The sequence below is a fragment of the Engraulis encrasicolus genome, chromosome 7, assembly GCF_034702125.1.
Source record: "Engraulis encrasicolus isolate BLACKSEA-1 chromosome 7, IST_EnEncr_1.0, whole genome shotgun sequence".
In the NCBI taxonomy this organism is placed as follows: Eukaryota; Metazoa; Chordata; class Actinopteri; order Clupeiformes; family Engraulidae; genus Engraulis; species Engraulis encrasicolus.
Window position 1 is genome coordinate 38,416,382 of NC_085863.1, and position 23,660 is coordinate 38,440,041.

The window sequence follows — 23,660 nt, forward strand, 5'->3', positions numbered from 1 at the left end:
AGCCCTGGCCGCCACTTCCCAACAACAGCCCCATACCCAGCTCATTCCCAACATCCCCACATCCCCCACCACCACTAATACCCCCATATATCCGCCACATACAGAATACATCCCTAACACATCCCTCACACACCACATCCCTACCATCTATAGACCATATCCGCAATTCCATCACACTCACCCACTACATCCTCAGTAAGAACTATATGCCACCACCTCTCCATTGCAGCCCCACCCTTTCCCATCACATTCCCCACACTTCAATACAAGTCGCCATCACCCCCCCATTCCCAACCACTGTACCATATCCTCCTAGATCACCCTATCCACCACCAGCACCCCCCCACACACACACACACAGACACACACACAAACATTCCAATAATAATAATCATAATAGGCCTAATAATAATAATAATAATAATAATAATAATAATAATAATAATAATAATAATAATAATAATAATAATACTTACATTTTATATAGCGCCTTTCAAAACACCTAAGGACGCTTAACTGTGTAGGAATGTGTGCGTGTGTGTGTTTGTGTGTGTGCGTGTGCGTGCGTGTGTGGTGCATGTGCTTGTGGAACTAGCAGCCAAAAGCCTCCAGGAAAGGATGTGTTTTAAGGTGTTATTTAAACATTGCCAGTGAAGGGACGTTTTGAATGTGGTGGTCGGGCATTTTGTTCCAAAGGACAGGAGCAGCTATGGAAGGCTCTGTGGCCTCGAGTCTGGTATAAGGGATGGCCAGCTGACCACTACATACCCCATACCCAGCTACTGTCGCATATCCCCCTATAGATCACTCATGCTCACCATATCAACCACGCCATTACTTTTCTTATCAACGTCAGCATCACCTCTCCAACACCACCCCGTTCAATCACCCCCCTCCCCCTGACCATCCACTACCATACTGACCACATCCCCTCCAAATCCTACTACTGCACCATATTTCCCTACCATGCCTACCATATCACCGCATCACATCCCCCCCTCCACACACACACATACTCACACACACACATTGCAATACTGACCACCACATCCCCATAGCCAGACTACTGTACCGTATCCCCCTATGTATCATTAATGCCCACCATGTCCCCCCCCCCCCCCCCCTCCCCCCACACAAACACACACACATACAGACACACTCACACACACATTGCAATACTGACCACCACATCCCCCATAGCCAGACCACTGTACCATATCCCCCATATCCCCCTATAGATCAGCCATGCCCACAGCCATATCAGCCACCCCATTACTCTTTTATCACCCTCAGCGTCACAGCCAGGGCCTCTGCAGGGAGCCTGCCCATCAATACCACTCCTTTTGCCTCTCTCGTCGTGCATAGTACAACCACCCCTTCTCCTCCATCCCTCCATCCCTCCATCCTTCCATCCTTCCATCCATCCCTCCCTTGGCGTACTTTTGTAGATATTAAAATGATCTGCGCTGGTAATTACTGTATTTGCTCTGCTTCATAATGGCCGGGGTTGGATCACCCCCGTGGTTCACTCAGCCCCGGCTCCATATTGCAATCCTTATTTTAATGGGAGCTGTTTCACTTTTTATATTTCCAGTGTTTATCACACACTCCCTTCTCTCCCTCTTCTCTTCTTCTTCGTCCCCCTCCTGCCTGCCCGCCACTCTGCTGTTCTGTCTTTCTTAGACACGACGGCCTCTCCCCCATTTTTTTTTTTGCCTCGCGCGCTTCTTCTGCAGGCAATCTAGCTGTGCAGTGAGCTGTGAAAGACTATCTCTCTCCCTCTCTCTCTCTCTCTCTCTCTCTCTCTCTCTCTCTCTCTCTCTCTCTCTCTCTCTCTCTCTCTCTCTCTCTCTCTCACTCACTCACTCACTCACTAACTCTCCCACACATTTGCTCATTCACTCACTCCCTTTTTCTTTCTCACTCTCTGTTTCTTTCCCGCTCTCTCTCCCTCTCTCTCTCCCTCTCTCTCTCTGGTATGTGTTCTGTGCTGAAACACACACACACACACACACACACACACACACACACACACACACACACACACACACACACACACACACACACACACACACACACACACACACACACACACACTTGTATACCAGCATCACCAAACTGGTAGGCCTATATATCTTGTTCCTATTTTGCCATCCACGACCAAAAAATGATCCCAAATATTGAAGAGTGAGAGAGGGAGAGAGAGAGAGAGAGGGGGGAGAGAGAGAGAGAGAGAGAGAGAGAGAGAGAGAGAGAGAGAGGGAGAGAGGGAGAGAGAGGGAGAGAGAGAGAGAAGAAAAAAAACATTTCCCACTCTGCACCGCCTCGCCTCTTAAATACATTTATTTCACCTTTACAGTGCACGAATGACAATGGCAGCTCACTCTGTGTTTGTTTGTTTATTTGTTTGTTTGTTTGTGGATGCCAGTGAGTGAGTGAGTGAGTGAGTGAGTGAGTGATGCAATGCTCTGACTTGCCTCTTGTTGGGGCGGATGGAAGATGATGGGTAAGAAGCGAGACGACTGCTTTGCCTTCCCCCTCCCGACCAGCGTCTCATCTGTACGGCTCTGATCATCTCCTTTTTACTCCCCAGGCTCTATTGTGACAACCACAATGACATGAACATGAGGCTAACAGCTGCTGATTTAAGTCAATATCAGCCACCGCCACCAAGAAGCCTGCAGGGGCCAACTGAGTGGACGACGTGCAGCCATGATCAGGGTTTTATGTTCTCCCAGACACCGCAATTTGCTTCGTTTATGGCTTGGCTTCAACCTCAACGTGGCAGCGGTGTGTCATGCTGATTTTCCTGGGACACAGTATTGATAATGATATTGATATTTTCAGGGAAAAGTCATGCTTTAACGACATTGCCATACTGTCGAAATTGGGGTTTGACATATAGGCTCGACTAGGGGAAATATTGCCTGAAGCCAATCACTCGATTAAATCATTGTGCACTGATGCAGAAATGCCAAAATATCACGTGATAATATTATTCATCCAAATAAATAGGCCTTCTGCATTGTGTCCCAAAATGGATTTCATAGAGGTGTTTCAGAAAAAAAATCTACCATATAGAATGTGAGTCAATCAATAAATAGCACTCTATAAAATTAAAATGATATTGAATGTGTTATGCCTGTTTGGAGTCTATAGCCTATTCAACATGAATTTCAAGCAACTGTAGCAACAGACCTGTGTTGAAATGGTGAGGCAGGCATAGTAGCACCATGGTAACTGCACAGACCTGTGGTGAAAATGTGAAAATGACAGATATTATGAGGGCGTAGCAGTGGTGATACGGCTGGGGATGTAGGTGCACACATGCCTGCCTGCCTGAGCGTGCTGCTGATGTTTTACTGGGCTGCTGCTCATGTGCAGTCGTAGCAGGCTAGAGCAGCACGCCTCATTTCCCCTTAGCACCCATTCCAGCACAGATGGACAATAAATCTCAATAATATACACGGCCACTGCAACAACACCAATGCTTCTGTTACATGCGCACAATTTTACTTGTCATGTATGTACATACAACTGCAGACATGTACTACTCACCATAATGTGCACACACATAAACAGCCATACCATACACAGGGCCTCCATGGTGCTCTATGACTGAATAAATGTTCAACTACTGCCATCTGCTGGCCATGTCTTGAAATACCACAGCTTTTGCCAAAACCCTTTTTGAATCATGTTGATGGGCAATGTTTGGCCTGCATTGATCCCCATGGGCTCTGCTAATATGTCCCTTGAATATATGTGTGCTTTATGGTGTTTACAACAGAATACCAGAATGGTTGTTCAAAATCTGAAAATGCTGACTTTTGCTTTGGACAAATTAATACCGTCTGAATATCAGTATATTATGGATCATTAGTTCACAATGGGTTGCCTTCAGTCAGCGGTCATTAGCTTGTCATGCAATTCCAAGTAGGTCCTGTTTACTGCACATTCCCTATTTTAGGCCAATTAAAGAGACACTATGCAACTCTGAATGTCTTCTCAACACACTGTACTGTAGCTCCACCACTAAATGTCTCCAAGTAAATGAAAAACAAACATATTATTTACATACTACATGTCCAATAATGTTAACCCAAGTCAGATTTTCTTCTCAGAGTTGAACATGTTCAATTTGTGGTGTCAACAACTATCGATTCGGCAATGCATTGAAATGCAGGGCAGGACAATTCAATGATCGATTCAGAAAATGCCATGATCGATGTGGGTAGGCCTATATTTTTTCAAGTTTCAGTTATTTCCGTGGGCATTTCCAGAGCAAATGAAATTTAAATTACATAAAAAAATTGTCCTTGCTTTCAGTACAAATGTAATGCATTGCAATGCATCAGAATCAAACTGAATCGATTCAAATCGTATCGTTACCTCCCGAATCGTAATTGAATCGAATCGAAAGGGCAGTGCCGTGCCGATGCACACCACTATGCTACCAACACCAAGATGTTGAAGCACAATATATTCTGTCCTCCTGACAATGGGGGAGTCGAAGGTCAAGCGGTTGCGGGAATCTTCAATTGCTGGGTAATGACTCATCCAATGATGTATGGAGGGCATTAATGAAGTACAGCAGCAGTGCTCATTTAATGTCTGTGATGATTCCCATTCATCCAGTTCAAAGTGTTTATTGAAAACCAACTGGACTTCCTGGAAATTAAAATCTTTAAAACCGAATGTAGCCATATGTGTCATTATATAGTGACTATAAAAGTCTAAAAGTCCCCTGTTCAAATTTAAAAAACATGATTATGCATACCAAATGTTGCAGCACCTTTAGCTTTTATTACACTCAGACTTTTTGGATAGGAGTCTATCAGTGGAGCACATCTTGATGTGGCAATATTAGCCCACTCTTCTCTGCAAAGTGTTGGATTTTCCACCATTCTAACCTTTGCTTTAAAACCATCTCCCGTATGTGTTGGATGAAAATCCTGCATGTTCTTTTTGAAGAAGAGTCAGAGAGCCTGGCATTCATTTCCAATATCCAATGCATTTATTTGCCAAATACAAATAAATTAGAATTAGATTAGCTGGCCTCGACCGACAAGCATGCTGAATCAGATCTAAAGTAGTCTTCCATACAACAGGTTTTTTATTGACATCGTTTTACATTATAATGTTCATAATGGTGTGTCTGTGTGTGCTACTGGAATTATCCAGATCTTCTACAGTAGGCCTATCTTGTCACACGCATCCCAGGGTCTTCACGTCACTACTGCGTCTGGCATCCATTACCTGTTTGCTGTCTGTTAAACACACACATCCACATGACGAACAACATGGACAAACACCCATCCACAGTCTTCTTTCAGCATACCGGGATGGCTGTGCAAAAACGCACTCATACATGGAGACACAAACATCGCCTCATACAACAGGAGTCCCTGGTCCATCCACCCTGGTTCTAGAGACAAGTGCATTAGGTCATCAGGTCATGCATGCACACGCACACACACACACACACACACACACACACACACACACACACACACACACACACACACACTTCTGGTCCTCCTTCACGTGTTCTCGTGCCGGCCTCCATGAGGCCCCATGTTCCTCTGCCTAGTACATCCCCATGTGTGGCCTTGGTGTCCCTCCTAGTGAATAAACAAATGCCTTTAGTGATGTTACATCCACTCAGTCCCTCTCCATCAATGAGATTCATCAGCTCCGCCCCTAGAATAAAAGGTTTTCAATTAGTGTGTTTTTCCCCAATGTGTGTGTGTGTGTGTGTGTGTGTGTGTGTGTGTGTGTGTGTGTGTGTGTGTGTGTGTGTGTGTGTGTGTGTGTGTGTGTGTGTGTGTGTGTGTGTGTGTGTGTGTGTGTGTCGTCTTATTAGCTCATGCTGTTGACATCCCGGTTACATGACCTGTAATTCTTACGTGGCCAATGGCCGCACGTGGTCGCTCTTCATGCCAAGGCAGTAGCCTGCCACCTCGGCACAAGAGGTCCTGTGACAGATGACACTGCAGCCCCATCCATAACCATTTCAACACACATACCATCATGCATACCAGCCAGCCCTGTGATGGAAAAACTCAAGATTAATATAGTTGAAATCAGTTGTGCATATCCCAGCCAGAACCAGTTTGATGTGCCCATCCCAGGCCATGTCACAATGACCTCCTTGCGACCTCTCCCCTGCAGCCTAACGGCTGTCCATCTCGACCCGGCCTGAGAGAAGGTTCATTAGCTTCCCCCCAAATGATAAGACCCCCTCTCTTGAGCGTCCATAATTTTATGCTTACTTTATTCAAAATCAACACACTAATCACCCCACTTGATTTCCCCACCACACATACACTCATGCTAGTGTAACAGAGGCCAACTACTAGCAGAGTGTGGCGTGGAACAGTAATCCTCCCTCCCGAAGCCTCAATACAGTGCGGTAGCGTTGGGCTATCGGACCGGCCCTTTAGCTCAGCGGTCTCGTACTGTGCCTCCCATTCCCGAACCGATGTAGTTGACGAGGTGGCAGGTTCGCGGCCCAGAGGGGGACGAACTGTGCAGGAACACCTCCATCACAGTGGTGCCGTGACCCGGGTAGGAGTGAGGTTTAGGGGGGAGAATGTAACGGAGGCCAGTAGCAGAGTGTGGCGTGGAAACGTTAGTAATCCTCCCTCCCGAAGCCTCAATACAGTGCGGTAGCGTTGGGCTATCGGACCAGCTCTTTAGCTCAGTGGTCTCGTAGGCTACTGTGCCTCCCATTCCCAAACCAATGTAGTTTGATGAGGTGGCACATTCGCGGTCATTCTGAAAGTTCCTCCTCATTTCACGACGGGGGGGACAAAGGTTTTATGCCACTATCACTGCCACTATGGAACTGTGTGTGTGTGTGTGTGTGTGTGTGTGCATGTGTGTGTGTGTGTGTGTGCCTGCCTGCCTGCCTGCCTGCCTGCGCACGTGTGTGTGTGTGTGTGTGTGTGTGTGTGTGTGTGTGTGTGTGTGTGTGTGTGTGTGTGTGTGTGTGTGTGTGTGTGTGTGTGTGTGTGTGTGTGTGTGTGTGTTAAATATGCTATATTAAAATAGCCTACTGTAAGTCTAGCCTAGGCTGTTATTAAATTAAATGTTTAATAGCCCACTTTAAATTTGTTCATTACAATGTACAATTTCAATGTACAAGTTCATTTTGTTATGATAAACATAATCAAATGATTCCTTTATAACTTGTGTTGCCTCTTTTTCATTTCACAGGTGCAATCACAAGCGTCTCAGGTCAGTCATATTGGTTTAGAAATGTTTAGATGCACTACATTTCCCCCATTTGTTTTGAATTTAGCCTAGGCCTACTACTTTATTTTTGGGTTATTTTTAACCCAGCATAGTCTCCAAAAGTCTAGAATGTTCGCAGGACTATAAACCTGCCCAACCTCTGGCCAAGCGTAAGTAGTTCTTTGCTAATAAGACTCGGCTACAGCTCAGCTGATATGTTAAGTCAATAGCGCTTTATTGTTTCTGTCCAAAACTAAGTGCGTTAGAATGCGCAACAGGGAATGTTTAGTCAGTGCGTCCATAAATGTCCAAATAATACAGCATAACGCGTAATTATCGTGTTGCCAAAAATTGTAAGGGGGAGCACGCTGTCTGCGTCAGTGACTTTCGAAACTTGTAACTTTCAGAAAGTTTGATTAATCGATTTCGCAGTCCATAACGTATTGAAAAACTGAACAGGTGCATCGCCTGCCATAGAAGACACAGTGTAAAACTAACTAGAATGTTCTAGTCTGTTGAAGGAAATCTACTCCCATCTGGCAACCGGTTCCAACAGGCAGAGGCGGAGCAGCTCACCGACTGTCGACAGTAGTTTCTGGAACCTCATGGTCGAACCATGGAGAAAGTAAGTACCTTGCAACTTATGTCGGTAAAACTGACTTCTAACTTGGTTTTTATAGTATACATTCTGTGAAGTGACCGGTAACTTCTGATGTTACGCTATTTAAAAATGTAGGCGAACTCTCGTGATAATACACATTAGATGACATATCTGGAAGCTGTGCAGCAGCGGCTTTAGCATGGCATTTATTGTTAGCTAACTAGCTTAGCAAACTAGGTTGGGCTAGCACGTTGAAATGATGTGAATGCATCACCACTTTATTTGTTTAAACATACCTTAGACTTTGACAGGGGTTTGCATCAAAAATTCTGTTTGGACAGGAACGATAGCTATAACTAAGCCTCACCATCTCTTGTATCTGTCGGCAATTCTGAGTGAACAAGCTAATTCATCCTGGCATGAAGCAGCAATTGATTGGCCTTCATTTGCCAACTTTCGCCAGAGACTGTCAAATCCACTGCGGATAAACGCTTTAGCTAACTGTACTGTATTCTTAGACTGTACTGTACAGTTGTGTATGTATTTGCCCGCCACGCTTTTAAGACCCTTGTATTTTTGTTACTGAAATGTTACATGTAGCCACTTGGCCATGATTTTTTTCCCATATTGAGGTGTCCTCATTCATTAAGGCAGTGCAATAGCCTTCAAGAACACAGATATCATTAGCCCAAAGTTAGCAATCTTTTAGCTTGATAGCTAATCTGCTAATTTGATGTAATTAGCTTGTCATTCCTGACCGCTAATGGCAAGATGTTCCGAGGTTTCGGGTCTGGCAGCTAGCAGGCTACGGGTAGCTTGTGTCTTTCTGGAATGGCTCGCTAGGCGAGAGTTTGGTAGCATCTTGGTATGTTTCCTGTATGTGCGAGCTAGGTCAGTGGTCTTGGCTGTCGGCTGGCTGCCAGGTTGTTGGCTGCCAGGATGTGATGATCATTTTTGCGCATTGGGCAGTTCATAGGCTAGAACTACCGTGGTAGCGTCTTCATCTGTTAAAGGTGAACTTGCACGAAACGACTAGTGACACCAAGCATTGTACGTTCGCTTTGAGATTTGCCAAACATCAATTCCACAAACTACACACCCACGCATACATTGTGAAGTGGGGCATTCTAAAGATAGAGCTAACGTGTTTGTTCATAGACCATTTTACACAGCAGGTCAATCTAAAGGCTCATTTGTTTCCACGTCCATGCCTAGCTGTTGAAATTTGTCAGGCACTCGTTGGGGGGATGACTTCAGAACAAGTGTCAGACACAGCTGATCTATAGCGGTTGTTGGACTTAGCAGCTGCTGTCACAAATCAATTGACCCAGAGCAGGTGATCTTGATGGACCTATTTCACCAGTACCATCCTTACCATTGCATTCATTGTAAATAAAATGGTGCATGTTTAAATGCATGTTGCATGTGAAATAAAATGTGTTCTGCAGGCAATTGGATGTAGATACAGATTTTACAAGGTTGTACTTAGTCTTGACACTGGTTTAAAATCATACAAGCTGAAATATTGCATATGCCCACTCGAATTCCCCCGTGATCCACACCCTCCACCATCTCTCACTCTCCCCATCTGTTGTAGTAACTTCTCGCCCCTAATATTGTCCCTGTCTGGGCTGTCCTCTGTCCGTTCCTCCCTCCCTCCCCCTCCCCTCCTCTTCAGGTGGCAAAGCTGAAAGACGAGGGCAACAAGGCGCTGAGCGCCGGCAACATCACGGAGGCGGTGCGCTGCTACACAGAGGCTGTGGCCCTGGACCCCAACAACCATGTGCTCTTCAGCAACCGCTCGGCCGCCTACGCCAAGAAGGGCGACTACGACAACGCCCTCAAGGACGCCTGCCAGACCATCAAGATCAAGCCAGACTGGGGCAAGGTTGGTGTTTTGATGTCGCAGAGGTTTTCAGTGTTGGGCCTTTTCTTCCTAGCCCAAACATAACCTAGCTGGTGTAGGGTTGGTGTTTTGATGTGAAGTAACACCAGGTATACATGAAGGCAAAATCCTTGATGTGGAGTAAGGGGGTTGTTTAGTTTGGGGTGGCCTTTTTGATAGTCTAAACACACAACCCAGTAGTTCATAACCTCGATAGTAAAACCAGCTTTGGCAAAGTTGGTGTTTTGATGCAGGTTAAGGGCTTTGGGTAGTTTTGGGCCTTTTTCATACTCCACACAAAGCCCAACAGTTCATAGCAAGTAGAGGACTGGCTAGTTTTTGGCTACCGTATTTTTTGGACTATATGTCGCTCCGGAGTTTAAGTCGCAACGGCCCAAAAATGCATTTTGAAGATGAAAAAAACATATATACGTCGCACCGGACTAATCGTCGCACATTTTTGAAAGGTTATTCTATCCATGGAATCTATGTTGTGATAACTGGCGCATGGTAGCCTAAGCTGCTGCTCAAAGAAGGCATTGTTTTAAACCAGCATCTGAAGCAGTGGCAACGCATTCAGAGGTGGTGGTAATGCACCAACTAAGATGGTTTGCCAACCGCCATAAAACCACAAAAAGAAAAAGAGGAAGAAACAGTGATAACGCGCCATGTTGCCCTGTAGTCAGAACAACATTCAATTTTCGGCTTTGTTTTGCGTTTGGACCGTGGGAGGGTTCGAGGCAACTTGTTCCGTCTCCAGAGCACGCCTTTCTTTACCCCCTTTTCTGAGACTTCAGCCCATGACGGTATCAAAGGTGAGGGGGATTTCATCCATGTTGTGTAGCCTATGGTAGTGTCACGTTGTGCTCGTTTGTCAGAAACTCGCGGAAATGACCGATTTTCACCTGGAAGTCGGCTGACTGTCTTTAATAACACAGACGCTCGTTCTCGGATAGAGAGGAGATTGCGTTGCATAGCGCAAATAAATCCACGAGAGGGGATTGCATTGCATAACGCGATACATCCACGAGCTCCCTGACTTCCGCAAAAGTCCTATTCATTTCTTTGGCAATGTCATGGAGCCCGTAACATTTGTCCTGTATTCATCAGCACATTTTCCTCCGCTTTTCTCCAGTCCCCAAACAGTTTTCCATTGCATCCAAACTTTCGTTCAGCTGCCCTATTGCCATTTTCGGCTGCATATTTAATTACTTTCAGCTTGAACTCAGCAGTAGGCTATATTAACTTCTTTTGGGTGGTAGGCTATATTTCTATTCAGTCGTCATTGTAAATGCTATTTTTTGTTGTGGTAGCCTAAGTTGTAACATTTTTTCTATCAGTGGTATTAAGCAACACAACATAGGCCTAGCTGCGCACATAGTGCTCTCCCGTGGAGAAAAAAAAACATATATATGTCGCACCAGAGTATATGTCGCATGTCCAGCCAAACCATGAAAAAAAGTGCGACTTGTAGTCCGGAAAATACGGTATTTGTTTTCATGTTTGTATCTTACTGACTTTTGAAGACAACATAGTTTCACAGATTTATTCCAGCCCTTTCTAAAAACACAGTTCTCAGATTAGATTAGATGAAACTTTATTGTTTGTTACATGAAACAGAAAATTGTCTATGGCATTGCTCCAGTCATTCTCACAGACCTTAGATAAGACTTGACGAAACGGGACATAACAAGACAAGACAATACATGTATGCTGAGACTGGATAGCTGGTCATTGTTCATCTTTTGTTGAGTAGGGCTACAGCTCAGGGGATGAAGGATTTCTTAGATCTGTTTTTGTGTGCCAGTGGAACATAAAGGCGTCGACCTGATAGAAGCAGTTGGAAGGAGTGATGGAGTTCTGGGCCTTTTTTTGTCGGATGTTCATAGCACTGACTTTTGAAGGTCATTTAGGTCACACACATGTTCCAACTATTGTTTAAAGCAGGGGATTTTAATCGACAATTCCTCAGCCAGGTGAATTATGAAATGCTATTGTCAGTATGTGTTAAATGCCCATGGAAAACCAGTCGATTTGAAATGTGTGAAACTAGATTGCAGTGCAGGGGATTTGGAATTTGTGGAACTAGATAATTGTACATTCGGACTCAAGGCTGTCCATCACTGAATGAAGTCTGTTGTAACCAAAGGCACAGCTTGGTGGAGTAGAGGCAGTGCTGCTTTCTCATGGCCACTCGAGCTCCTGTGCAAAGCACTCTGCAGTACCAGACTGAAGTGAATAAAGAGCTCAGTGAAAAGCTCTTCTCTCTATATTCCTGTGAAGTGAATATGTTCTCTATTCGTAGGAACTTTTTCTTTCCTGTGTATTAGGGACGGAAGTGTTCTCTTCCCCGCTCTCGGTTTCAACTTGCTCTTGTAACGGTGTATATCATGTCCTCTCAGGGTTAAGCACAGCCTCCAACGTAGAGCATTGTTGATCTGTTGAGTCTTGTTTGTGTGTGTCTTCTTATATCCGGGTCTCTCGAGAAAAGTGGCGGCACTACTTCCAAAGTAGAGAAGCCGTCTCGATCTGTTGTGAGTGAGTGAGTATTATTTTGTGTCTCCTCACTCAGGGTTACTCAAGGAAAGCAGCAGCACTGGAGTTCCTGGGAAGGTTTGAGGATGCCAAGACCACCTACGAGGAGGGCATCCGACAGGAGCCTAGCAACCAGCAGCTCAAGGAGGGGCTCCAGAACATCGAGGCCCGCCTGGCAGGTACGGAGAGGGGGGCGTGGGGGTGGTGGGGTTGACATGGCTCAGAGCTAGTGCACTTCACCATCACGCCGGGGACCCTGGTTTGATTCTAGCCCCAAGGTCATTTCCCGATTCCTCCCCATCTTTCACTCCCCCTAAAAAAAAGAACAAATACGTTTTTAAGAATAATGTGAAAAAAATGGGTACGTCGGGAGTGCAGCCCCAAAAACCATTTACGATGAAAGCTCTTTGGAGTGTGACTTCAATTACACTGCAAACAGTAGACCCCATCAGAAAGAGCCCTGAAAGCAAAGTTGGATGATGTTTCTATGTTTCCACAATATTGCTTTGGCAAAGTAAACACCATTTGAAGTTGGCTAAATTGCGACGCTGTGACATCAGCCAAAAAAAGTGAAGCTCAAGGAGGTGTAATTCAGGTACTCTGTGTTCTCCTGTTTGTTTTTTGGGAACATGGTCGCTCTGTGAAGTGGAAACAGCCTTGCATATTGGATCATTTGATTGATGGTGCATATTACCATAATAGATTATGTATGACCTTCTTGCATTGCTTTTTGTCGTTTGACATATGCTAATTAGACGTTATTCCAAATCAGTATTTCTGCATTTGACAGAAATAGCCTTCATATGTATATTTTCTCAACTGAGTTACCACAGCACTCGTGGATGCTGTCAGCTGTAGTTTGTTATGCCAAGACAAAACCAGACTTGACAAAGCTTGATTTGCAGACACGATCAGATAAATTATTATGTTGTCCAAAGACAATTCTGGAACTTGCAATCTCAGTCTGTGTGCAAGACATGCAGCAGCAAGCATGCCAAATATCTTGGTGATTTATATGTAAATGGGTCATATTGTTTTGTCAAAAATTACATCATCTGTGAAAATGGATTAGTCATTGTTGAGAATTGTCAGCTCTTTCTCTTCATTGAGATGTGTAATGGAGCTCCAATATGCACAGCTTGTCAAGACATCTTCTCTGATTACAGTGGGTGTGTCCTACTGCTTTTGAAAATGGTCCTCACTCATCCGCCTTGTTGTCAGGAAAAACTCCTGTTGTTTTTCGCATAGGAATGAATTGCTTATTTTGGCCTGGACATATTTTCTGCACTACATAACATGGCATTGTTCCTCTCATCCACCTTGTTGATGAGGAGAAAATCCTGCTTTTCTAAACATAGACATGGATGGCTTTTATTTTTAGCATGGGAATGTTTTCTGCGTTGCATATCGTAATGTTGAGCAAAGGCCTTAAATTGCCCAAATGTTTAATGAATGTGCTATACAAAGATGAAGATGATGATTATGCATAGACAATAAAGGCTTTCTCATGAATATACAGTATATATTTGTTCTGAATATATTGGGAAAGCTGTTTAAAGGTCTTGCATTTTGTGGTGGTACTCTACAGAGAAGAAGATGATGAACCCATTTGCGATCCCCAACCTGCATGAGAAGCTGGAGGGAGACCCCCGAACCCGCGCCCTGCTGTCCGACCCCAGCTACCGAGACCTGCTGGAGCAGCTCAGGAACAAGCCCTCCGAGCTCGGCACGTGAGTATGCACATGCATACAGTTACAGAGTGCACCTCAAGCCCATTACTTATTGCCCTTATTAAATGCATATTAAAGCATACTCATTGATTGGTTGGTAGTCATTGTGCGTACGTCATTTCCATTTATATGCATACATTTACTAAATGAAATGCATATTAAAGAGATAATTAATTCATTAATTGGGTTATTGGTTGGTGGGGTGGTTTGCTTATTCATTTAATTCAGTTTGTCCTCGGTGCATAATTTCATGCAAGTGCTTATTCCTCTGCGCTCATACATTACATCCACACTCATTTACACTTTTCTACAATTTTAGTCGAATGTAAGAGTCCAATACACTATGGTTGATCGGAAACACTTAACCTTTTTCAAGGGTCTGTTGAGCATGTCGTATTTAACTCCCCATCTCTTCAGCCTGTAATTTACTTCCCATTGCATTTAGCAGCCGCTTTTGTACAAAGCGGGAGGATATACCAGTAACTACACTTGCCGATACAAAGTGCACAGGAAATAAACAAAGGTATAGGTGCAAATGCTTTGTGGGGTTAGTTAGTTATGAAAAGTACATTAGCACACACGCCCACTCACCCCCATTTGTCCCTCCTCCTGCTCCACTAGGCGGTTGCAGGACCCGCGGGTGATGACGACTCTGTCGGTGCTGCTGGGTCTGGACCTGGCAGGCATGGAGGAGGAGGAGGAGCCCACACCACCCCCACCCCCTAAACCCAAAGAGACTCAGCCACCCCCGCCCAAAGAGGAAGACCTGCCCGAGAACAAGCGACAGGTACAGCTCAGAACTCATTAGCTCACTACAGCAGTTCACCCTTTCCATCATTGTATTCTTGTGTCGAAGATGTTGGCCGTTAGATTGCGGATTACTATAAATCTTGGTTGCTCCTCCATCACTCATGTTGCTTGTACATTACACAGGATGTAGACATACTGCACTGGTGACGAAGATAATTAAAATATGCATTGCAGATGCTGTCATCTCCTCTCCATATTGTGGTTAAATATGATGTGTTTTCGCTCCTGACCCCCTTCAGGCACTGAAGGCTAAAGAGCTGGGCAACGAGGCCTATAAGAAGAAGGAATTTGATACTGCACTGAAGCACTACGAGGAGGCCATTAATCACGACCCTACTAACATGACTTACTTGTCCAATCAAGCAGGTACGTTATTCATAATTATCTAATCACACTGTTCCTGTTAAGCAACAATTATTACTTGCTTTGCATCTGTGGGGAATTCTCTGGGTTGTAATTGTGGTTCTGTATGCAGTGAGATTATTTTCATGGTTTCTTTTTGTAATGTGTGCAGGGGGATAAATAGACCTGAGTACATGGCCCTAGGAACATTCCCTAGAAAGCCTTTTGTGAGCCCGCTAATGTAGGAAGTAAATTCCAGGATCATTAATTGAAAGTCTTTGCCCCCAAGGCTTGATGTATGCACTTGCACTCGCTGTGCTATAAACATAGTTCTTAGCTCCTGGCAAGGCAGCCCAGCTAATTGGAAAAAAAATGATCCACACCTTTTTTGAATCCTCAGGCAAGAATATGATTGCCTTCTAAATATTAAAATGTGGAAAATGTGCATAGTTCTAAAGCTACAGGATGGTTGGAATGCAGCAAGGCAAGCCTTTTTAAAAGTCTATGCCCCCCGCCCTTTCTTTTACAACTTTTAACCAAATTCATCTAGCATTGGCCAAGCGGACAGGAGGTTGCCATTTCTGATTGCACTTGTTTTTTCTCCGTCTCTCCTTAAAAACTTGCAGCGGTGTACTTTGAGAAGGGTCAGTTTGAAAAGTGCCGAGAGCTTTGCGAGAAGGCCATCGACGTCGGCAGAGAGAACCGTGAGGACTACAGACAGATTGCCAAGTAAGTGGATGGATGCTTTTCATTTCCCTCACAAAGCTTAACCTAACATTTTCTAGCAGAGTAAAATACCCCAGGCCCCACCTACCCAATGCAAATGAGTGTGCTCAAGTTCGGTCTCCTAAGGGGGCGTTGCCCCCACCTTCTTCCTCTCTTTTTGTGGCGTTTTGTGATGGCTTGCATAAGAGGTGCGCTACCACCACCTGCAGTGGTAAGAGAACGCCATTTATTCTCAACCTCAAGTCTCCAAAGATCTCCTAACAGAAGGTCTCCTAAAGGGTTCACCTGACGTCACCTGGATCCAGGAAAAGTTCGGCCTTGACGTATCTTACTCTACTAGAAAGTGTTTGGCTTAACGTCATCGCTGACCTCTTTATCCACCTTATTATCCACAGTTGCAAGGCTGGTGCTATTTTTATTTGGGTTGCAGTTGCTAGTGCTGAATCATTCAGAAGGGCTATGGGCAGCCTAACAGGAACTAGCAGACAGGAAATGCCCTGGGAGCGCAAACAACTTTGAAATGGGAGTGGTGGTAAGGTGGACACAATTCGTTTTCATTGTAGATCTTGCAGATACATAATCATTCAAAAGCTAATGTCTCATTTGCAGTCTGGATATTGGATGGGGAGAGAAGCCCCCAAAATGCCCCTCTGTGCTGCTCGACAGTGGGGAACCCTTCCACAGTAGTATACCGATACCAAGTCGCAAGGCCGGAGTAAAACGATTGGAGAAGCAACATTGACTTGCACTTAGTGCCCCACTGCCTCCTGCGTGCTGGAAATATGCCCACTCGAGCCACATGGTGCAGAGAGCAGCTCATTTTGTGCCCCATTACTCCCCAGATTGGAGCTAGCACTCGTCCTCTCGTCCATTTGTGTGAATGCAGCATTTAGAGTGGTAACAAGTATGGCATATTGGAGAGGTGTAATGTCCTTCAGCCTGTGCGAGACCACCAGGATGAAATCATCATTTTTTTTAATGTGAACTGGCCTAACATTAGTTGCATCGCTACCCCCTCAACTGGTTTCAGTATTCTTAACACATGGAGAACGTCGTTGGCATTACTACTACCTTTTGTAAAGAGTCTCCTATTGTGCATGCATTAATATAACTGTAAGACAATGAATTATGAAACGGTTTGGGCTGCGTAATGGCCTCTTCACCCCCTCTTGTGCCGGCCTCCTGTAGAGGTGCTCCGATCACCATTTTTTGGCCCGATCACCGATACCGATCACCAAAAATCTTTATCTGCCGATTACCGATCATTGCCGATCACAAAAATGATTTCCTATTTTTTTAATAGCCTATTAATTATCCTTATTGAATACCATTTCTGCCCATAAACCAATCAATCTTAATTTGCACATGTCTATTATTAGGCTATTATTATTATTATTATTTTTATTATTATTATTATTATCTTTCAGACTAGTGTTGGTAATACAGTCTACAGTATTAATCAATATATAAGTTATTGCATAGAATAACTAAACTATTTAAGATTGAATTGAAACTGAAACATTACATCAAATAGTCTTCCACATACGAGAAAAAAACAACCTGTCGCTTTAAATGAGCAGCCTCGTGAGTAGAGCCCCTCCCCTCTCTGTCACCGTCCACAGTTGCAGTGCTCCACTACCGTTCTGAATCTCTCTCTCAAGTTTTAACCACATCTGTCGCCGTTTGGTGTTTCAGCGACTATCAAACTAATCGACTGACTGCCAATTACAACTTTGAAAACAATAATTGACATGTTTGTGCTGACAACGTGAAGTTGTCGCGTGCTGACCGAGGCAACTACACAAGTTATAACGTAAAATGGCTCACTTGCGAGTACTCAATCGCAAATTACATTGTCAGGTAAACGGCGCATGGATCGGAAAATCAGATCATTGTTGATGCAGATATGGTTATGAATGGTGGAAATGAAGGGGGGAATGGCGAAAAGTTATGAACAAGCAAAGATGCCTTCTTTTGGTGCAGTTGCAGCTGTGCAGAGCCAGCGCCTACATGCAGCGCCAGGTGTAAAGGCAAATGGTTGCGTGAGGAATTTAATATCTCTCGATCGGTTTTTTGATCGGCATGTTTTTCCGATCACCGATCAGGCTATTTTTGGCCATTATCGGCCGGTCATGATCGGCAGCCGAGCAATCGGAGCACCTCTAGTCTCCTGTGTAGGTGTGCAATGCTAATCTGGTGCGCTTCCTCTCTGACTCATCTCATCCTCTCACACTGCTTTGTCTCTGTGGCTGCATATCAATACATAATTCCTCTGTCCTCGCATCCTTGGTTTCTTGTTTGTTTGTTGTTTCTTGGAGAAAAGGAATCAAGGGAGGATGGAGGAGTCGAGCACGGGGTGCAGGACTGCTCCTACAGCATAGCATCTCACCTCCCTCCTCTTTCCTTGACCTCCCACCTCTACGTCGATTGGGCAGAGGTGTATAAAATAGAAGTACTCTTATGTAATCACAACACTAGCACATGGTCTTATATGTTGTATATAGGTTATCCCACTGTAGGTAATGAGGTCAGATGCACTATAATAGCACTTTTACTGTATACACCTCAGGGTTTGACGCATCCTTGATGACCTTGTGGTGCCAGGCCAGAATATGGAGGGATCGACTGGAGGTGGGCTTATTGTTATGTAGCCTGTGACTCATCTCTTCTTCCTCCTCCTCCTCTTCCTCCTCCTCCTCTGTGTTTCTGTATTTCAGAGCCTACGCCAGGATCGGCAACTCCTATTTCAAGCAGGAGCAGTACAAAGACGCCATCAATTTTTTCAACAAGAGCCTGGCAGAGCACCGCACGCCTGACGTGCTCAAGAAGTGTCAGCAGGTAAGATCAGGCCTTCCTCCTCCACAACCTGCACACACCTACACTACTCATTGTGCTCAAAATCATGACCGTGGTTTTTAAAAAAAGGCAATCTTGGTCATAAGACTCGGCCATATTTTAATCAAACCCCTTGCATAATGGTGCTAATAAATAAGCTGTGTTGCTGTATAATTTGTTGACGAAATTCTGAGATATTTATGTATCTTTGAGTGACTGGTTTCAATCCACATGCAGCAAAATTAATATGCCTTTTCCAGCACTTTCAATAGAACCCTTCTGATAATTCCTGTAATGTAATATAGTGAAGCTTTGGCATAAAACTGGCATAATAGAGTGTCTTTGTTTCCTTCCTTCACCCACAGGCAGAGAAGATATTGAAGGACCAGGAGAAGATAGCCTATATTAATCCGGAGCTTGCTCTGGAGGAGAAGACCAAGGGAAATGAGGCCTTCCAGAAGGGTGAGTCCCAGTTAAGCACCTCTGGCCAGCCTGCATCTGAAAACCAGGATTGTTACGATAAGGTGCAGGAGACTCCACTGACCTAGAGGCAAGCCCATGCCACTTAAGATGACATGAAGAAGTGGTCCTTATCACATCTGAGAAATGCCCTTGCACACATTGGGGTTCGGAGTAGATGTGAAACACTCGGAGCATGAACCCTGAGATTAAAAAAAAAAATTTTTTTACAGAAGACAACACAAAACTGTGGACGGTTAATAGCATAAATGTTGATTTCCTTTTTATTTATGTGCCCACTTAGTGTGAACGCAAGTGAATTATTTATTTGTAATTTAGAAAAACTTAATTTGCCCACACTGAGCTATTCATGTCACACAGATTTAGACTGAAACCTTCGCAATAAAGATAAACGGTAAATGAGAGAGTTTTGCATTAAATCACCAAAATAGGTGCATAAGTAACACAGAGCGTAGTGAAGTCTGCATGCTCATGCTTTCAGATTCCCCAGCTCAACCTGCCCCAGTAGCATATCAGGAGGCATAGACGAGGGACTTCTTTTTGGACTGAATTTTGATTTGTTATTGGAACTCAAACACCCGGCAGACCTCGCGTCCTCGGGCATGATATTTACTTTGGAATATTCTCAGTCAAGAGCGATCGCCTCCATTTCCGAGTTCTTACTGTCCTGCCCTGTATGTCCACAGGCGATTACCCCGCCGCTATGAAACATTACTCCGAGGCCATCAAGAGAAACCCCAACGACGCCAAGCTCTTCAGCAACAGGGCCGCCTGCTACACCAAACTGGCCGAGTTCCAGTTTGCCCTCAAGGTAATGGATGCCCTTGGTTGCTGTTTTTACGTTCTAAACTTTTTAGGTTCGGGTGTGTTTGTTTGGTTTTATAATGTGAAATGTTCCCAGAAGAGTTTTAAAGTGCTGACTATGTCTTTTTTTCCCCTCCTATCAGGACTGTGAAGAATGCATCAGACTTGAGCCAGAATTCAGTAAGTATTTTTATTTTTGTATAGTATCATAGCACCGGGTAATGCAGTGTAAACCTATTATTGCAAATGGCATTTGGTTCTGCTGTGTAAATGCATGGTGTGTGTTTTTTCTGTAGTAAAGGGATACACACGCAAGGCAGCTGCTCTGGAGGCCATGAAGGACTTCACCAAAGCCATGGATGTCTACCAGAAGGCCCTGGACCTTGACTCCAACTCTAAGGTAAAGTCACAACTAAACGCCAGGGGAGTAGATCTTCCTACGGTACCAAAGGGAATTGGGTGATTTTAATGTGACCTTGGCGCTCCTTTAATGTTATGCCTTTTTGATTTTTCCTATGGAAACTCCCTTCCTCTATCTCTCTCACTGTCTTATACACTTTCTTTTCTTTCCCTGTGTTTTTGCCTTTTTTCCCCCCTCACACATCTCACTCACTGTTGTTCTCTTTCTCCGTCATTCTCCGTCTCTGCCTCTGTATGTGTGTGTGTCTCTCTCTCATGCTGTTTCACATACACTCCTTTTCTCTCTGTGTGTCTCCTTCTACCCCACACTCACCGCCATTTGTATTCTGGCCTGCAGGAGGCGACGGAGGGTGTCCAGCGCTGCATGATGAGCCAGGCCACGAGGAACGACAGCCCGGAGGACGTGAAGCGGCGGGCCATGGCCGACCCCGAGGTGCAGCAGATCATGTCGGACCCCGCCATGCGCATGATCCTCGAGCAGATGCAGAAAGACCCACAGGCCCTCAGCGAGTACGATAGCTCTTTTTTCCCCCTATCTGTCTCTTTTTCGCTCTTGCTCAATGTCTGTCTCGCATGTTCGGTCTAGTGCTCTCTCACTCACGCACATGTATTAAAACCCAAGCTAGTGTGACCTACCCCTTGGCCACACATATACTAAAGAAACCTCAGGGAGTAATACAGTCACAAACACTATGGACATGGACAGTCACATCAGCCAAGTGTTGGTATAATGTGAAAATGAGTGGTAGATTTAAGACAAACGATAGTAGTTTTATTGTTGACTGTTGATGGATCTTTTCCATTTGTCAGTGACTGATGTAAAAGCTTCACCTTTTGTGTTTACATCTTGATGTTTTCGCCCTTATATAAGACATGGCTTTAAAAAGGGAGGGTAGTTTTGTATTCATCATTGTCTTATGTTCTATGCCAATACGGTACTTAATCTGACTTTTTGTCTCCCTCCTCAGTCACCTGAAGAACCCGGTGATCGCCCAGAAGATCCAGAAGCTGATCGACGTGGGACTCATAGCCATCCGGTGATCACCGCCACTCGGGGAAGCAAAGAGAAGGGCAGCAGCCCCCACCGCTGGAGGAGGACGCGGATTGTAAAGCAGAGACAGAAGAAACACGCCATGATTCCCCCCCTCTCTCTATCTCTCTTTCTGGACAAGGACTGACTCCATATCCCTCCATCATTTTATCTGTCCTCCGCTCTTCAATCACTCACTCCTTCACTCACCTTCTCCCTCCCCTTACAAACGCATATTTGCTTCGGTTCACTTAACACAGGCACCCCCTTCTTTCTCTTTCTCTCCTTCTCTCCTCTCTCTCTCTCTCTCTCTCTCTCTCTCTCTCTCTCTCTCTCTCTCTCTCTCTCTCTCTCTCTCTCTCTGGCTCTGTTTTTCTCTGTTGATGATCACTTCCTATGAATCTAAATTTGGCCTTAAACAAATTGCGCAGCGTTTTTGCATTTTCGTTATCTGAAGTGTTGATCTCGTATCACTCCTGACTGAATTCATGGTGTATTTCACCCATGCCGCCCCTCAAGAAACTCATTTGGATATTAATACCTTTTGTAGGTTCATGTCAAAAGGTTTTTTTTTTCATGACACGTTTTGTTTTACTTTTCTTTGTAGATTTTGAAATTGATGTCACCTTCTATCCAGAGGATCTGAGGATGGATATAATGTTTCTGTTTTTTTTTTGTTACTCTGGGGGTTTGTTTCTGGTGTATTCCCGATGGCCAATGCCAGCCTCTCAGACAGGATAAGATAGAAATCATCCAGGTCGTACCAATCTGCCCTTACTACAAAGTCGTCATGCTTTTTTTTATTAAGAAAAGAAAATGAAAAAAATAATTATCCTTCCTCAGTCAACTTTGTCTAGTCTTTACAGGACAACAAAGCATATCAGTTTCAGGTGAGGCTGGGTTAGGCAACAATATATATTATATCTGCTTCATGCAGTTCAGGGACACCTTTTATGAAATGGCACATGGACTGGACAGGTGCGGGGGTGGGGTGGGGCCATCGGTGTACTCAGCCAGTCTCCATTGAGTCACTGGGGTCCATTAGGGCTGGTGTGGTGAAAGGGGGCAGGTGGCTCTACTGACATTGAAGCAAGCTCATGTCACTTGACGGACACAATATTTAAATAAAAACAACAAAAAAGTGGTCCACATCTTAAAAAAAAAAAAAACGCCCTTGTAAAGCTGACTCCCCTCTGATATGTAATGTTATATCACGTTCCTGTCATGAAAATACATATGAATGTATTTCAGTTCTCTTGCCTTCGTGTGTGTTCTTGTTTCCAAGGCTGTTTTGCGTTGTGTGCTTCAAAACCAGGTCAACAGACATAGTCATGTGCGAACTGATTTTCCAACCAACCGATACGCTTGCATGCGATTAGAAACATGGTTTATGTATCCTGTGCAACGGAAAGTGTTATTTCATTAAAGCATCTAAGTACTGTCTAATTCTGACCCAGCAGCTAACACTTGAAAGGACCAGTTCAGTCAATTTCAATATGCTGTTGTATTGCTCACGCTACCCTTGACTTGTCAGTACCTGGTGATGCCACATTTTTCGGCTAAGCCCTTTCGGAGATATGAGCTATTCTAATGGGGGTTTGTTTACATTTTTTTTTTTTTTAATTAAATGAACATAGGCCTACTCCAAATATTTCCCCAAAAGGTACCAATGTTTGCTAGTTGTCTGTTGATGTTGCATAACCTTTCTGATGTTTTTGGGAATAAATAAAACATTTTTTTCGAAATGTAAACAAAGCGCTGCCCCCATTACATTGACCAAGATCTCGGAAAAGGCTGAAGAAGAAAAAAAAAACCTCAGGTACTGACAAGTCCAGGGTAGTGTGAGCATTACACCTGCATGTTGAAATTGACTGAACTGGTCCTTTAACTCTGTGCATTACGCAAACAACTTTCAGTTTCATTTCCCTGTGTGTTTAGATCATGCTTGCTGCTGGCCTGCTCTTCAGACTTCTTTTCCCTACAGACAGTGCATCAACATTTATTCAGATGCAGCATGCGTTTGAAGCGGGGGGCGGAGACTTTTTGCATTCAAGGCGCCACTTCAAATTTTATGAAGTCCACCAAGGGCCTTGCTGCGTTTTGGGCCTATATTTTAGGGTGCCACTTTTACAACAAAACTATTCATATTTCATGTGGAACTGTGTAACATTAAAATTAAATTGGGGGCCAGATAAGACGGCCTCGAGCTCGCATACCATAGGT

General features: G+C 44.4%; 1 protein-coding gene across 1 annotated transcript; it reads left to right on the forward strand.

Annotated features, from left to right (window-relative positions):
- Positions 1 to 7,378: 7,378 nt before the first annotated feature.
- Positions 7,379 to 21,726, forward strand: stip1 (stress-induced phosphoprotein 1). The gene is made up of 15 exons (XM_063203461.1): positions 7,379 to 7,409; positions 7,751 to 7,864; positions 9,519 to 9,728; positions 12,298 to 12,439; positions 13,849 to 13,990; positions 14,612 to 14,777; positions 15,040 to 15,166; positions 15,769 to 15,871; positions 18,586 to 18,706; positions 19,069 to 19,165; positions 19,870 to 19,994; positions 20,131 to 20,167; positions 20,284 to 20,387; positions 20,745 to 20,917; positions 21,376 to 21,726. The coding sequence occupies exons 2-15, from the start codon at positions 7,856 to 7,858 to the stop codon at positions 21,446 to 21,448; spliced, it is 1,629 nt and encodes a 542-aa protein (XP_063059531.1). The 5' UTR covers positions 7,379 to 7,409; positions 7,751 to 7,855; the 3' UTR covers positions 21,449 to 21,726.
- The last annotated feature ends 1,934 nt before the right edge of the window (positions 21,727 to 23,660 follow it).

Bases quoted from the DNA above. Each gene is read 5' to 3' on its own strand.
- stip1 (XM_063203461.1), top strand. The intron at 19,995-20,130 runs GTAATGGATGCC...CCCTCCTATCAG, and splicing joins AGTTCCAGTTTGCCCTCAAG to GACTGTGAAGAATGCATCAG. The intron at 20,918-21,375 runs GTACGATAGCTC...CTCCCTCCTCAG, and splicing joins GACCCACAGGCCCTCAGCGA to TCACCTGAAGAACCCGGTGA.